The sequence below is a fragment of the Lactuca sativa genome, chromosome 8 (genome assembly GCF_002870075.4).
Source record: "Lactuca sativa cultivar Salinas chromosome 8, Lsat_Salinas_v11, whole genome shotgun sequence".
NCBI lineage: Eukaryota > Viridiplantae > Streptophyta > Magnoliopsida > Asterales > Asteraceae > Lactuca > Lactuca sativa.
In genome coordinates, this window is record NC_056630.2 from 2574484 (window position 1) to 2592790 (window position 18307).

The 18307-nt window shown below is 37.5% G+C and overlaps 1 protein-coding gene and 1 non-coding gene across 2 annotated transcripts; one reads left to right on the forward strand and one right to left on the reverse strand.

Annotated features, from left to right (window-relative positions):
- Nucleotides 1-12593: 12593 nt before the first annotated feature.
- LOC111920979 (uncharacterized) lies at nucleotides 12594-13634 on the reverse strand. The gene has a single exon (XM_023916553.1). The coding sequence runs from the start codon at nucleotides 13632-13634 to the stop codon at nucleotides 12594-12596; it is 1041 nt and encodes a 346-aa protein (XP_023772321.1).
- A 1066-nt stretch (nucleotides 13635-14700) lies between these two features.
- Nucleotides 14701-14807, forward strand: LOC111920991 (small nucleolar RNA R71). The gene has a single exon (XR_002860039.1). It is a non-coding gene; the product is annotated as a small nucleolar RNA R71 (small nucleolar RNA).
- Nucleotides 14808-18307: the final 3500 nt, after the last annotated feature.

Sequence of the window (18307 nt, forward strand, 5' to 3'; positions counted from 1 at the left end):
TAGGATGTATGTTGCAATCAAGGGGTTAAAGTTTTCAAAAGTGGAAATCTGTAGCTTCCCCACTATACCTCCTCCCATGCTTCCTAACAAACTACTCCAAGGTGACTGGATTTGTAGAAGAAGAACCACCACCATCTTTGTTATAAACACCCTTCCTTAGCTTTATTTTGGTTATCCTCTCAGATGTTTTCCTTGTTCTCTTAACCACTGGGATAACATCATGTCCTTCATCATCATCCCGATTTCTATCATCCTCACCCATATTATCACCATCACCTTGAGCTCCATTACTATCATCAATATCAGCAGCACCCTCTCCTTCATCATCACCCCCACCAACACCATCATCAACATCTCTAACACCTTCAGCTCCATCATCCATATCAACATCATCATCATATTGGTGATCATCAATGAAATCATTCACATCCTAGTTTAAAAAACAATTATATCACAACATTGAACAATACAATTGTTAACTGAAAAAAGAAAAAAGGTCTAACCAGTTTAACTAGTGGGGTATCATCAAATTCTAATTGTACCCCTGGCATAGCTCCTATTTTTGCAATACTATAACCAGATTCTAACATATCTTCAATGTGATCATGGCCCAAGTGTATCTTCTTTGGTAGAATATCCTCCTCTCTGCCCTTAGTAAACTCAAACACTTCATTATCTTTCGCTACATTTTTACCCTTACTTGGATTTGACTTGTAACCCCCTTGTAAAATTGCTTCAATACCTTGTTCAATTTCATCATGAATTGATTTAAGCCCCTACCTATACTGGATCCTACTTGCCCAAAAGTATCACTACCTTGCATCACACTTATTCGAGTAGTAGTAACACCTGCTTGCATCATATGATCATCCTGCACCACACCTTCTTCTACAACATTATCACCAACATTAGAACCTTCTTGCATGAAGTTATCACCCTCATCAACAATTAGAACCTCTTTATTAGTTGTTTCATTGGGGACTTCATGATTAGTAGCTGCATTAATTAAGAACATTAACACCCTTATCAGCAATTGGGCCTTCTTAATTAGTAGCCGGATTAGGAACATTATCACCCTCATTTTCTTGATTAACAAATGGTTGAACCATACTTTCTTGAGTAAATACAATTGGAGTATCATTCCAAGGCTTTGTATTACTAATCATCCCATTACACCTCCTTGTACATAACTTCTTCCTAGGTATACAAATACCACTCTTCCTCATTCTTTTAGGACCTGATTGTTGCTTGGGGATAGTACTCGTTAGTGGGGGAATGGGATGTTTTCTTGTACCCCTCCTTACTGTGTTAGATATTGAAGGTTGATGTTTTCTTGGAATCCTCCTTACTGTGTTAGACCATGAAGGTTGACTTGGGACATTTGGTTGGATAGGGCCTGTAGAAACCGGTGCTTGGTTAAGAACAAATGCAGTTGATGGGGGAATAAGATGTTTTCTTGGCCTTCCTGTCTTGATTGGTGGGGGAGGCACATATTGTTTTCTCTCATTCTTACATGCCCTTTGGTTATGACCATTTTCCAAACACTTGCCACATCGAGTATTTCTTGGAACCTTCACTTTAGTTGTTGAAAACTTGCTTTCCTTCTCACTGACATGCCTCCTTCTATTGGTAGCAGGCCTACCAGACATCCTCCTAGATATTGGAGGCAAGGTCTTAAGGTATTCAGTTTGGACCTAAAGACTATTTCCATTAACAGGTTTAATGTTTGTTGAGTAACATTGTTTAAATTTGTCTTTAGAGAAGTATGCTTTGATGTATCCATCAGGTGTTTGATGGATAAAATTCACTGCTGCTTTTGCATGTACATGAGGGACCCCAGACGAATCCCACAACCTACAGGAACAAGTCATGACATCTAAGTCCACCATGTAACTGTCACACCCTCTTCTGGCCTCAAAGACATGTCCTTGGCTATGAATTACAAACCAAAACCTACAATCAATTACTTAGTTAGTAACAATCACTGTAATGATTAAGATAATTTTTAGATGTTATAAAATGTTACCTCATATTTTTCCAAATTGATTTGATTTCCTCAAAACTTCTGGACAAACATTGGATTTCCATCTTTCACTTTCCTCATTCATGTGAGCAAACCTGTCCATGATATAAATCCGTATCTCTTCAAGCATGGTGATCAAAGGTTTTTTTTTCTAGCCTCCAATATAATTGAGTTAAAGCACTCTGAGATACCATTCTCAATTGCTTCACATGCATACACTGAGCTAAAAAAGGCTCTACACCATGTTTTTGGCTCTTTGGACACCAAATATTCACATGCAAAAGGGCACAAAGTCTTAATGCTTTCCATATGCCTCTTGAAGTCACCTTCCACACAACTCATAGAGGCAGCGCAAAAAAACTTCTTGTATTCCAACCCTATGAAAGCCTTTCTAAAATTGGCATAAATGTGCCTAGCACATTACCTGTGCTCAACATGAGGCACTATATCCTTTACAAATTCAAGTAGACCCTACAAAAAATGATTTAATTAGTTTAATAAAGGAAAATTATATAATAATATTATCATGCACATGAATAGAGGACAAGTATGTACACTTTTACTTGTGTTGATATGATATCACTACCAAACCTCTTCCACCATCAACCTCTAAATCATCCCCCAAAAGCTTAAGAAACCATGTCCAGTTAGGCTTATTCTCAACATCCACAACAACCCAAGCAATTGGATAGACATGATTATTGGCATCTCTACCTATAACTGTCAACAACTCACCCTTTACTGATCCCTTCAGAAAGCACTCATCCAAACCAATGACTCTTCTACACCTTTTTTTCCACCCTTCACATATAGCTTTGAAACCAATATAAAACCTATGAAAATAGTTTTTCCCATCTGGATTGACAGTTACAGACACCTTACATGTAGAGCCTGGATTTGATCTTAACAACTCTTGTGCATAATCCCATATTCTGGCATAACGTTCAGTCAATTTACCTTCTATAAGCTCCTTGGCTCATTTCCTTTCCCTATGACATTGGCCTATAGACACAACACACTTAAACCTTTGTCTGATGTTAGTAATCATCTCTTTAAGCTTAACCTTAGGCTTTTTTTTTTTTTTTTTTTTTTTTTTTTTTTTTTTTGCAATTTTAGTTATGTAGTGTCTACCTATCCATTTAGGAGTAACCATGGAGCCAAGTTTAAACTTCATACCACAAACATGAGTATCTTCTAAACTCTTTATCTGAATAGATCTTTCATTGAACATCCAGGAGGCATACAGTCTAAAAGGGCAAGAATTATCCTCATTTCTCTTCCCATATCTTGCAACTATTCTGTTACTGTTACACTTTTTAAAGTAAAGTTGATACCCGTTGTTGACTGCATATTTTTGGATATAAAACTTCAAATGTGTATCAGTCTCAAAAATTTCACCAATATTTAGTTCCATTTTGTCCATCTTATTTTTGGATCATGTATTCTGTACTTGCTTTTCACCTGCTCTTGCTCTTCTTCATCACTTTGGCAATCATTCCCTCGATACACTTGTGTTCTTACTTCATCAGCTAAACTAAAATTCCTAAGATTTTCATTAGTTAGTAGCACATTAAGAAATATGCCTTACACTTGTCCAGCGGAGTAACAAACTCTAGATTTGGTTCATGATCCATGTATATTCCATGAAGCTCAAAATCCATCTCATTAAGACCAGAGAAAGGCTCGAGTAAGGGGGAAAATGGCGTCACACCCCTATCCGATGACGGGAACACCGGGTGGTGTAACGTCATTCCTTGTATCACAGTAATATAACATACATTGAATTGTACAAAAGAGTTATTATAAACTACATACCTTTATTGATAATAGAAAGTTATATTATTCCAGCTTATCAAGTTCCTGTAAACACATGCGTTTTGATAATATGTCAACATAAAGTTGGTGAGTTCACAGGTTTTGACTCTATATAAAATAGTACCATTTCCAAGTTAAAAAAAGTATAAAACATAGTATAAAAGAGTAATCCTGACATATATCTAACACAAAGTATATATCCTAAGTATAATAGTTTACTTATTAAATAAGTTATATAACTAAAATCTCCATATACTTAAATCAAGAGGTTACTACGTATAAATCATATTTCAATTCTATACGAGTATATATACTAGGTGATATTATTTACCTATAAATTCCTTTTACCTAGAGTATAAGTAATCGGGAAACTTATACTTAACATTAATACTTGTATATTGACAAAGTATAATGTTTCTAACAGTTTGCTACCATGAGTTTGTAACCGCTGCTATGACATACAAGACCTCTGACAAAATAAATCCCACCAATGGTTCCACGAAGAATTACCACCATTGATTCCATGAAGCCCGGGTACCATAAAGGATTTTCCCAATATAACAATATCGCAAGATTCATCGACGCCGGATCAAAAAAACAAATAAAATGACAGTTCTTCACTCGCTAAATAATAGGTTGTAGCTAACAACAACGAGTGGGGTTGTCAACCCGTATAGTTTCATACACGACTTCCTCGTTCACATGGGATTAATGGTTACAGGTCAGAGGATTTCCCCTAAGATTCCCGATCTTAGTTGATGAATACAATAGCTCATGTAGACTTTGTAGGCCTCCTAAAGTTCTAACAACAAAAGCATATTCGTTTCTAAAACCCTAAGTTACTAGACTATGATTCTAAACATTACTCTTAATTTCATAATACTTAGGCATTACAACAGCTATGACTTGAGGTAAAACTAGATTTTATCATTACATAAACCAATAATAACAATGACGTGTGTAAAATGCATTGGTTTTATTCATACTTTAAAAATATAAATTTAGCACACAAAGGCAGTGAACCTGTCTTTTAGTGGTATAGTTGGATAAGTAGGGTGTCGAACTCAGGGAACGGAAATTAAACTAATGACTAATTTTAACTAAACAAGTAATAAAAGTAAAGAGTTTTTTTTTCTAGTTTTACAAGACTAGAAACTTAAGCACACCACCTAACAAGTAATTAACTAAACAACTAAAATCAAGTAAAAATTCACCAAATTTAATAAAGGGTTTCTGTTTAGGTCCAACCAATTCATTCCTATTGTTAATGTTATGATGAAGTGATAAATTAATTGATATTGGTTACCAACTATAGTGGTTAGGTTCACATTCACTATTAGTAACCCTTAGAAAATTAATCAATTGAAGAAGTGGCCAATTGTTTAAACTAATTAACTCCCTAGTTCAATTATTTGGATTAAATAAGATTTGTAATTGGTTAATCAAATTGAAATTCAACTAACCTCTTGTTTGTTGGTTTCTCAAACAAGCTCACACATTAATTTACCCATTCTCTAATTAATCCTAGTTTCATATTCACTAATCCTAGGCATATGATGAAGTGTTCACATAAAGCATATGAGGTTAACAATTAAGAGATGTTCATGCAGCCTAATTGTCTTCCAATTAACAGAAAATAGTTATGGTTAATGCATAAGGTTCTTTAACAAACTTAATTTAATAAAATCACCAATAATCAATCAATAAAAGTAATAATCAAACCAAAGAAGTAACTTGGTGTTTCCTAAACAGAAACTATGAAAATTCAGCTCATGATTACAATAGAAACAAGCTCAAAAACGAATTTAGCTAAGCTAGACATGATTCAATCCTAAGATTAAGTGGAAAATTTAACCTAATTCGCCTTGAGTCTTCAAGAGATCAAAGATTAGGGTTCTTCAGGTCTCCAAAGGTTTCTTCGATCGCAGGTGTATCTCCCAAAATCCAAAAAAGTCCCCCAATTCGGAATAAGATCCTTTATTTATACTTATCTCAAAACAGGGGCAACTCGGCGAGTAGCTCTCTAACTCGCAGAGTACCTTCGTTGAATCCGTGTGCGGTAAGGATTCTGGACATTAATTCACGAGCATTCTTTGGAACTCGCCAAGTAGCTTTGTGGACTCACCGAGTATCTTTAGGTTTTCTCTTCTTTCTTCATTCTCCAGCTTCTAATTGCTTCTCCTTCTTCCTTTTTGCTTCCAAGCATGTCTTCTGAACTGAAAATATAATTTAGACCTTGTTAAGTACCTTTTGTCCATATTATGCAAATAATTAGCTAAAAATTAATAAAAATTTATACTAAACATATGGCTAATTATGCACATATCAAAATATCCACACTTGACTTTTGATTGCCCCCAAGCAAAACTGAATTTTAGCACATTAGAATCACATAAGACAACTCCAATTGAACCCAACCATTATGCCAAAACCACAACGCATGCATTGGTGTCTAAAATTTTCCTACCCCCCCCCCCCCCAATATTCCAAATACTTACAATCCTCATAAACATTCACCCACTTATCCCGAACAATGCTCATTTTATGCATCCCTCTGAATCCATCCGCAGAAAACCTCCTATTCTGAAGGTATTTTTAGTTGAGCAACCCAAGCATACATAATCTAGAAATTACAATTTATGATACCACTATGGAGCTCTTTTGGATCCTTACTTCTTTGACAATTTGATCTTTGATTTTAGGGTATCTTCAATTTTTTTGAATCTTCAGAATTTTGATCTTCATACTTTGACTTTGATGCTCCAAAAATTCTTCAAACTTTTTCTTGTAATCCCTTTTCGTTTTTTTCACATGTAACTCACTTATATCTTTTTTTTTCTCTTTCAAAACCCTACATGCTTAAGCAGGGGAGCTCAACTTCAACCTTTATTGGTTAAAAATAATAATTTTCCTAGATACATTTCTGGTACACGATGCTAAATATATTGCATCCTTCGGACTAAGCAAGGTCGTGTTTTTGTCCCATGATTTCACTGGAATAAGGAGGCCACAAATGCACTAGAACGTATATAGGCTCAACTAAATATTTGGGTCTTCATGCAATTATCAACATAATTCTAACATGGAATCCTAATCACTTTTACCAAAATTTTCTAAGTTAAACCCTAAGCAACATTTTTGGTATGCAAGATTTTTAATTTTTTTTTAAAATAAACCTAAATTAGGATTCTAAATTTACTAAAATGTAACCAACCCCCTACCCCACACTTAATTCACGCAATGTCCTCATTGCATGTTATGCATGAAAAGTAAAAAAATGAAATGTAGAGGGAATTGCAACAAACTCCCCTAGGATAGCAGTCACGAGGCTGATCATCTTCAATTAAGCTCCTACTTCGAATGACTTTAGACATGGGAACAACTCATCCATACCTTAGGTGTCATGTCGTGTGTGGTAAACATCTAAATAGCTCCAAATGTTTAGGACAAAGCTCTTAGAATTCTGCTAGGAATGAATCTCCATGAAAAATATGGATAAGAACTGCAGTGAATGTGCCCAAAGCGAATCTTGAGTGTGAAATGTTGATGGACTCGACGAGTCAATCGTGAACTCGGCGAGTAGATCGGCATTTAGCAAATAATCGCGTATTTGCACATGTACTCGGTGAGTACCCTAGGTGCACTCAGCGAGTAGGTCGCTGAGTCGAAAATAAATTTCCCTGATGTTGGTTCTTGACTGAGGTGCTAAATCAAAATACTTCAGTGACTCTTCTTTTATTTCCCTCAGTAATAACACACTTGGTCACTCCCAATCCTAACGGACTCAACCTTAAATGTAACTATTCGCACTCTCATCTACACCAATCCTCACTTGAACCTTGACCAATGTGACTCCTAAATGCATCCTAATCTTCAAACCTGAAAAACATGTAATCACAAGTGAAAGCAAACCACACCAAGGTCCTAATTAAAAATATCCAAGTTCAACAAAGTTTATCATCAAACACAATAAAAACATAAAAAGAAAAACATCCAAATAAAATCAAACTTCAAACTTCTTCTTCCATATCTGCCCCTTTAGCTCCACTTCCTCCTGCTTGATTATTTCTCCTCTGCATCCTCTCCTCCCAACTCATAATGTAAGGATATCCGGCCCCGGGCCTTGGGGCGATGTTCATTTGTTGAAAAAGATAGTTGAATGACTCATTGTTATAGTTAACACCTTGAGCAATGTCATCCAAATATATCCTATATTCCACTTGATTCCATCCCTCATTCTCATCTTCCACCGGAATAACCGGTGGGTCTTCTCGGGCCCGTTCGTTCCTTTGCCTAACCCTTCGTCCCGGCATCTCGGGAGCAATAACCTCATCTACATGTGGAATTGCATATGAATCCCTAAATTTTTCCACAATTCTCGCCCTCCGATATAATGTAGTGCTAAATGGAGGAGAAATGACGGTTAATGCCCTTGCCTCTTGTAAACCCAAAATCCCAAATGATCTTGCAATTCTTGTGACAAACATACCCCCATTAATTTTGGAGGTAATATTCTCCTTTACCGCTCCGTCTGCAAGATATTTGGCCAAGCAATAAGGCAAGTTGCAGAAGATGTCCGGGGTAATGAGGCTCCATAAATAGAAAATGTCAAGGGTAGGAACCTTGTCATCATCCTTCCTCATATTTATGGTACTAGCGACGAGGCAGTGGATGAGACGGTGGATTGGAGAATGAGTATGGCCCTCTTGAACAGAAGAGGGAATATACACCTGGTTTGCAATAGTGTTCCACCAAATGGAGGCAACAACCTCCTCGGGAAGATCCTTGTGGCACTGCTCTAGAAATGCTTCAAAATCCTCCGTCATGATGACATTTTGGTCATAGAACCCAACCCTCCAGGCGAGTTCCGCTATGCTGCACTGTCGCAACTCCCTCCAAGTGAAAAAGAAATGATATTTGGGTTATAATATTCACGACCACCCGGAATGAGATGGTAGCAAAAAATTCCCAACATAGCTCTGCAAACACAGGTTCTTGAATCTTGAATAGCTGCAACCATCCATCACAAATTATTGTGGATCCACCCACGTCAAAAGATTTCACCAAATAAGGTGTCAACTCTTCTTCCAAACCATTTTTACCCAACCAATCCCAATCGATTGCATTGGGAAGGTGAATTTCTTTCCACTTGAGAGCCTCCAATATGTTCTTTGCACGGGCTTGTGAAGATTTTGAAGTTATTTGTTGAAAAGAAAGCCATGGAATGTCTCCTTGACCTCCTCCTCTTGAACTTTGACCTCTTCTGGACATGCTTTCTGCAGAAAAACATCAAGAAAACAACAACAAACAAAACCCAGCAATTAAAGTTAACCATAACAGGTCTATCATAGCATCTACTCACCGAGTTCATGAACTACTCGGCGAGTAGGATGAACTGCGAGAAAAAATTTCAATCGGACCATATTAGGTCAATCAAAACACATAAATTTGCAAAGGGGTTTGCTATTCTAAGTCCCTTAAACACAAATCCACAAGAAATTTTGTCCAAATCTTCCTAATTCATGGTAAAATCGAAACCCTAGAATTGGAGTAAACCCCCAAATCCAGATTTAAACAAAATAAGAACCAAGAATTGATAAAGTTATAACCTTTAACAAGAATACAAAGGAAAAATCATACCTTTTTGCCTTGTGGATGGAGATTCAACAAAATCAAAGGAATGGCTTGAGAGGAAGAGAATGCTCAACGAGTATGAGGGAGGCGGCTGGTGAAATGAGTAGGGTAAAAAGAAACCCTTATTTACAGATTGTAAAAACCCGTTTAAATACTTGTACTCGTTGAGTAGAAATATCTACTCGCCGAGTAGAAACGCGTGTTCGTGATTTGTCGTGGATTTCAGAAAGTACTTGCCGAGTAATCTTATGAACTCGGCGAGTTCATTAGTTAGTTTGAAAAAAACTCGATTTTCTTTAAACCACCACCCCACACTTTGAGCATTGCTTGCCCTCAAGCAATCATTTTAAGTAGAATTGTAGAAGAAGAATGAAAAGAAAACAGATCCTAAAAGTGAAAAAGAAAAACAAAGGGAAAAGAAATGCAAAATCTAAACTCGGGTTGCCTCCCGGAAGCGCTTCTTTTTAAGGAGTCGTTAGCTGGACTCCTTCCGTTCTACGTTTCTGCCATGCCCTCCAGCAGCAGCCCTTCTTCTATGTCTTCATTCCTCGGGATTCCTTCTTCATATTTTTTCAATCTATGTCCATTAACTTTGAAAGGAGTGCCATCTCTTGATAATAAATCAATAGCTCCATGTGGAAACACCTTCTTCACTAGAAATGGACCATCCCATCTTAACTTTATTTTGCCCGGAAAGAGTTTGAGCCTTGAATTAAAAAGCAACACTTTTTGCCCTTCATGAAAGTCTCTATTACCCTTGATTCTTTTGTCATGCCAACTCTTGGTTTTTTATTTATAAATCAAGGAGCTAGTATAAGCCTCATTTCTAAGTTCTTCAAGAGCATTCATTTGCATCAACCGGTTTTTTCTAAGTTCAACTAAATCAAAGTTGCACATTTTTAAAGCCCAAAAAGCTTTATGCTCTATGTCCACCAGTAAGTGACATTGCTTCCCATAAACTAGCCTATATGGTGTAGTACCAATAGGTGTTTTGAAAGCTATTCGGAAGGCCCAAAGTGCATCATCTAGTCTATCCGACCATTCCTTTCGATTGCTACCCACCGATCTCTCTAAAATTCTCTTTAATGCTCTATTTGTCACTTCAGTTTGTCCACTACTTTGTGGATAGTAAGATGTAGAGAATTTATGGGTTACCCCATATTTCCTTAACACCTTTTCTAATTGATCATTGACAAAATGAGTGCCTCGGTCACTAATAAGGGCTTTAGGAGCTCCAAATCTTGAGAATAACTTCTTCAAAAAGCGCACCACCACCCGAGCATCATTAGTTGGTAAAGCTTGCGCCTCCGCCCACTTGGATACATAATCAACCGCCACCAAAATATATTTGTTGCCCTTTGATTTTGGAAATGGTCCCACGAAATCGATCCCCCATACGTCAAATACTTCGCACACTTGAATACTATGTTGTGACATTTCGTTTCGGGAGGAGATGTTTCCCGCTCTTTGATAGGCATCACACTCTTTGACATATTGGGTAGCATCTTTAAAAATTATGGGCCAATAAAACCCAATATCAAATATCTTCTTTGCCGTGTAATGTGCTCCATGATGTCCACCGGTGGGCCCGCTATGGCAATGGTCCAAAATTTCTCGGCTTTCATTCCCGAATACGCATCTCCTTATGATCCCATCCGCACAGCTTCGGAAAAGATATGGCTCATCCCAAAAGTAGTATTTTATTTCTGAAAAGAATTTCTTCTTTTGTTGGCAGGTAAAGTCTTTTGGGATGTACTTGGTAGCTAAGTAATTAGTTATGTCTGCAAACCATGGCTCTTCCCCCGTGGTCACCAAAATGTACTTGTCTGGAAAATCGTCTCCAATTTTATCTTCTTCCAATGCTTCCAACTGCGGGTTTTCTAGCCTTGATAAGTGGTCGGCCGCTACATTCTCCTTTCCTTTCTTATCGCGTATCTCGATGTCAAATTCTTGTAGAAGTAGAACCCAATGTATCAATATTGGCTTTGCATCCTGCTTGGTAAATAAATACTTAATAGCAGAGTGGTCAGTAAAAACAGTGGTTTTAGATAAAACTAGATAAGGGCGGAATTTGTCAAAAGCATACGCCACAGCTAGTAATTCTTTTTTGGTTGTGGTGTAGTTTTCTTGGGCCGGATTCAAAGTCTTATTTTCATAATAAATGGGTCGAAAGTGCTTATCAACCTTTTGACCAAGGACAACTCCTAATGCAAAGTCACTAGCATCACACATTATTTCAAAAGGTAAATTCCAATTCGGGGCAATAATGATTGGGGAATTAGTTAATTTTTCTTTCAAAAATTCAAAGGCATCTAGACACTCTTTAGTAAAATTAAATGGTGCATCTTTTAAAAGCAATTGTGTTAGAGGTCTAGCTATTTTGGAAAAATCTTTTATGAAATGCCGGTAAAAACCTGCATGTCCTAAAAAACTCCTAATGCCTTTCACATTAGTCGGTGGAGGTAATTTGGCGATTGTATCTATTTTTGCCCGATCCACCTCAATTCCTGATTTGGAAACTTTGTGGCCCAAAACTATACCCTCTTTAACTATAAAGTGACATTTCTACCAATTAAGGACCAAATCGGTCTTTTCACACCTTGCAAGCATTAAATCAAGGTTAGCAAGACAATTATGGAAAGAAGATCCAAAAACAGAAAAATCATCCATAAATACTTCCATGAACTTTTCCACCATGTCGTGGAATATGCTTGTCATGAACCTTTGAAATGTCGCAGGTGCATTGCATAACCCAAAGGGCATGCAGCGATAGGCAAAAGTCCCACTCGGGCAAGTGAAAGTGGTCTTTTCTTGGTCCATTAGGTCTATGGGTATTTGGAAGTAACCCGAAAATCCGTCTAAAAACAATAATAACTATAGTCGGACAATCTTGCAAGCATTTGATCAATAAAAGGAAAAGGAAAATGGTCTTTACGAGTGGCATCGTTTAGCTTTTGATAATCGATGCACACTCGCCAACCGGTTACTGTTCGTGTCGGAATAAGCTCGTTCTTCTCGTTTGATATGACCGTCATCCATCCTTTCTTAGGAACAACTTGGACAGGACTAACCCATGGACTATCGGAAATAGAATAAATGATCCCCACATCTAAAAGCTTGACTACTTCCTTCTTGACCACTTCTTGCATGTGCGGGTTAAACTTCTTTGGTGTTGCACTACCGGCTTTGCTGCTTCTTCCAGGTTGATCTTGTGAAAGAAATAAGAGGGGCTTATTCCCTTGATATCAGTGATACTCCATGCAATGGAACTCTTCCTATTCTTCAAGACTTTAACTAATTCTTCTTTTTCAGATTTAGAGAGGTCAGAAGCTATTATAACTAGTTTTTGTTGACCATCTTCAAGGAATGCATACTCCAAGTGATCTGGTAATGCCTTGAGCACAGTTTTTGCGTTCTGCATGCTGAATACGTCGAGTACAGGTAAGGGACTCGTCGAGTCCGGTGCAGAATTCGCGATTCCTTGGGATTCTTCAAATGAACTCGGCGAGTAGGTCGAGTCTACTCGGCGAGTAGGTTGCTCCATGGCGGACTTGTTTGGATCTTCATTATGCCATTCCTCCATCAATTCATCCAACATATCAATTGAAAATGCCGTGTCATCACTATGCCTTGCATGCTTCATGGCTTGATCAACCCCAAAAGTGACTGAATCATCCCCCACCCGTAGAGTAAGTTTTGAATCTCGCATGTCAACTATAGCGCTTGCGGTGTTAAGGAAAGGTCTTCCAAGGATGATCAGGACTTGAGGATCCGCTTCCATGTCTAGAATTATAAAGTCCGCGGGAAACACGAACTTATCTACCTTCACCAATAGATCTTCACATATTCCTCTTGGAAATGTAATAGTTTTGTTTGCTAAGTGGATTGCTATTCGGATTGGCCTTGGTTCCGGGGGATCTAGTTTGTTGAAAAATGAATAAGGCATGAGGTATACACTTGTTCCTGAATCGGCCAAAGCATGAATGGTGGCCAAATTCCCAAATTGAGAAGGCAATGTTAAGCTTCCCGGGTCACCCTTCTTCTTTGGTAGCTTGTTCAACATGGCAGCTGAGAAATTCTCATTAAGAACTACTTCCTTTACTTCATCCATCTTCCTTCTATTGGTTAGAAGCTCCTTTAGGAATTTGGCATATTTTGGCATTTATGCAATTGCTTCGATGAATGGTATATTGATTTGAAGAGCTTTTATGTGATCTAGAAACTTCTGGTAGTCTTCTTCCTTCTTTTCTTGCTTAGCTCGGGCTGGATATGGCATTGGAGGCTGAAATGGTTTTGCAGGAATCTGACTTTTCTGATTAAGCAATGGACTCGTCGAGTCCATATTCTGGACTCGATGAGTAGGGTCTGTGTCCAATAGATTTTGACTTTGGCTCGGTTTTTCTGCATCCTCATTTTGTGACTGCTTGGGCTCTTCATTCTGAATAGGTGCCATATGAGTAATTATCTTCCCACTTATAGTTGTCATAATATTTTTATGTGCGCCTCGTGGGTTGTTTTCGGTTTTACTAGGAAGTTCTCCCTGTGATCTTTGATTAATTTGTTGAGCAAGTTGCCCCAGCTGTGTCTCAATGTTGTGGATAGATGCTTTCTGATTCCTAAGCATTGTTCTTGTCTCTTGTATTGCAGCATCATGGTCATTGTGTCTCTTTTCTGAAGCAGCTACAAACTTGGTAAGCATCTCCTGCAAACTTAGTTTCCTTTCTTGTGCCGACTCCTCCTTTTGGTAAAAACCTCTTCCTTTTTGTTTAAACTTCTCCTCCTTAGCCATCTTGTACTCCTCATAAGGAAGCCACTCTTTCTTGGGTTTCCGCCAATTTTCATCATATTGGTCACCACTTGAGTAACATACTTGCACCTTCTTATTCCCATTCTCTTCCAAGTCACAATCTCTAGTAAGATGAGGTCCATTTCAATTCTCACAACCCACCCGAATAGCATGTATCGTTTGATCCATTTTATCCATCCTCCTATCCATGGTTTTCAACATAGCCATGACTGCTGACAAATCTTCTGAAGCTGCATAAGCCGATCCCCTTGTCACATCATTCCTTGGATTGTGGTATTCTCTAGAATGCTTAGAGAATTCTTCAATTAGTTGCTTTATCACCAGGGGTGCTTTCTTTGTGAGTGGACCTTGTGAGTCAAGTAATTGACTTGTTGTAACATTCACTCCATCATAGAAAACGGAGACTTCTTGTTGACTATTAAGGTCATGATGTGGGCAATTCCTTAGTAAACTCTTGTACCTCTCCCAAGCTTCATAAAGTGACTCTCCAGCTTGTTGTTCAAAGTTGGCTATGGCTTTCTTTAACTTAGATATCTTGGAGGGTGGGCAAAATTGATCCATAAACTCTTCTTTCATCTTGGCCCATGTAGTGATGGATCCGGGGGGAAGTGACTTGAGCCAATCCTTTGCAGCACCCTTCAATGTAACCGGAAGCATACAAAGTAGCTGAGTTTCGCGGGGCACGTTTGGAACATTAAAATAATCAGCTACATCATTGACTTCATTCAAGTGTTTGTAAGCATCTTCATGGTCTTTTCCGTAGAAGGGGATCTCCTTGAGTAGAGCAAGAATGTGACCCTTAAGCTCAAAAGTGGCAGTTGCGGGAATTGCGGGTTGCACAAGTCCTGGGCCGGTATCATTGCGTATCCTCTTCTTCCATTCCCCTATGGGGACTTCATCGATGTTAGCCATGAGAATAGCTAATTCGTCGTCGGAATCGGAAACGTGCCCGAATGTAGGGTCTTCTTCTCCTTCGGTTTCGTACTCGGTATCCTCTTTGATTGGGTCTTCGCTTGCTAAAGAGGCGTTGGATGCTCCTGATTTGCTGCTCTTCTTCTTCCCAAAAATCGTCTTCAATCCAGACAAAGGCGACTTCTTAGGTGTATTCGAGCTTTCAAAGTCTTTGCCTTTGTTTTTCCTCAACGCGGATTCCGGGTCTTCAAAAGGGGGAACCAGTGGAGTGCTGGATCCTCTGGTCATGAAAAGCCTGCAATAGAACAAGAAAAACACGTAAAAAGAACAAAAGATGAAACAGAACGAAAATAAAAATTAAACTGTCAAACAGCAGCGAACTCGCCGTGTAGGGTCGAGTGCACTCGACGAGTAGACTGTCTAAAACTCAAAAATGAATAAAATTAAATAGAAATGACTAAAAACTAATAACAACTAAAACTTAACCTACTTACTGAACTACTGAAAAAAAAAATAACTTTGTGCAAGATAAACTCACACAAAGGATTGATAAAACTAGGAACTAGATTTAATTTTTGAACCGTTCCCCGGCAACGCGCGCCAAAAACTTGATGTGTGTAAAATGCACTGGTTTTATTCATACTTTAAAAATATAAATTTAGCACACAAAGGTAGTGAACCTGTCTTTTAGTGGTATAGTTGGATAAGTAGGGTGTCGAACTTAGGGAACGAAAATTAAACTAATGACTAATTTTAACTAAACAAATAATAAAAGTAAAGGGTTTTTCTCTAGTTTTACAAGACTAGAAACTTAAGCACACCACCTAACAAGTAATTAACTAAACAACTAAAAACAAGTAAAAATTCACCAAATTTAATAAAAAGTTTCTGTTTAGGTGCAACCAATTCACTCCTATGGTTAATGTTATGATAAAGTGATAAATTAATTGATATTGGTTACTAACTATAGTGGTTAGGTTCGCATTCACAATTACTAACCCTTAGAAAATTAATCAATTCAAGCAGTGACCAATTGTTTAAACTAATTAATTCCCTAGTTCAATTATTTGGATTATATAAGATTTGTAATTGGTTAATCAAATTGGTAATTCAACTAACCTCTTGTTTGTTGGTTTCTCAAACAGGCTCACACATTAATTTACCTATTCTCTAATTAATCCTAGTTTCATATTCACTAATCCTAGGCATATGATGAAGTGTTCACATAAAGCATATGAGGTTAACAATTAAGAGATGTTCATGCAGCCTAATTGTCTTCCAATTAACAGAAAATAGTTATGGTTAATGCATAAGTTTCTTTAACAAACTTAATTTAATAAAATCACCAATAATCAATCAATAAAAGTAATAATCAAACCACAGGAGTAACTTGGTGTTTCCTAAACAGAAACTACGAAAATTCAGCTCATGATTACAATAGAAACAAGCTCAAAAACGAATTTAGCTAATCTAGACATGATTCAATCCTAAGATTAAGTGGAAAATTTAACCTAATTCGCCTTGAGTCTTCAAGAGATCAAAGATTAGGGTTCTTCAGGTCTCCAAAGGTTTCTTCGATCGCAGGTGTATCTCCCAAAAGCCAGAAAATTCCCCCAATTCGGAATAAGATCCATTATTTATACTTATCTCAAAACAGGGGCAACTCGGCGAGTAGCTCTCCAACTCGCGGAGTACCTTCGTTGAATCCGTGTGCGGTAAGGATTCTAGACATTAATTCGTGAACAATCTTCGGAACTCACCGAGTAGCTTCGTGGACCTGCCGAGTATCTTCAGGTTTTCTATTCTTTTTTCATTCTCCAACTTCTAATTGCTTCTCCTTCTTCCTTTTTGCTTCCAAGCATGTCTTCTGGACTAAAAATATAATTTAGACCTTATTAAGTACCTTTTGTCCGTATTATGCAAATAATTACCTAAAAATTAATAAAAATCTATACTAAACATATGGCTAATTATGCACATATCAAACAACATAATTAACAAGTATATATAGAACTCCTGAATATAACTTCAGGGCTATATTAATAACATACCACGTTTTATTTAACATAAAACCAATAATAACAACACACTTAACTATTAGTTTATAGAGCTTCCGAATATAAGTCCGGAACTATATCACACATAATATCTAATAATAACAACATGCTAACAAGTTTAAGATAGTTGTTTGATTTCAAAATATCAGATATATTCTAGGTATATATCATGCAAAACAACTATGTCCTGGTTATTATAACTATCTATGTTGATACGAACATACTATCATCTAAACATAATATTAACTTTTATATAATCTTTAGCATGCATTTCCCCCCGAAAACATGAAAAAGTGGGGCCGTGAAACTATAACGCCCGTGTTTCTAGGGTAAGCATTAGTATAATGGTGTAATACTTAGGGTCAACAATTATAACCTACTTTGAAGTAATAAAGAGGAATTATTTGAATATTATGTGATGTTATGTGCCTTATAAAAGATATAATAAGTTAAGAATAAAAATAAGCGTCAAAAATAAAATAATAGATAGGTCTAATATCTACGAAGAAATTTGTAGTGTTCGGGACAAGGATTCTAGAGATATAAAGAACGCCGAAATCCGAGTAATAACCAAGAAGTTATGACATGTCGAAGTCTCGCGTCAAAAACGACACGACATTGGGAATCGTAAAAAGTGAGTTGATGATAAAATACTTTTTAGCCTTAGGGGTCTAAATGAAAGTTGTAGAGCACGTCTCCACCTACGCCTGGATATAAAGAACGTCAAAACGGAGTTCGTATGCAAATGTTATGACCTTCCGAAGATACAACGGTCTGAGAGCATGACACGTGTCAGAAACCCTACTATGACTGGACTCCCGACTTGATCAAGCCTAGAACTCACTCTACAATGTGAGGAGTCAAACGAACACTATTCAAGCCTAGAACATAGATGGAGAAGCTACGAGGTGATTCAGCCATGGCTCACGACGTGAGCAATGAATTCTCACGACGTGAGAGACCCAAAAACTGCCTATAAATAGCAAGTTCGACCATTTCACTTCTTACACCAAAAACTACCTATAAATAGCAAGTTCAGATCAACTGCAAGGTTCGAAA

Bases quoted from the DNA above. Each gene is read 5' to 3' on its own strand.
- LOC111920979 (XM_023916553.1), bottom strand. From the start codon at position 13,634: ATGCCAAAATATGCCAAATTCCTAAAGGAGCTTCTAACCAATAGAAGG.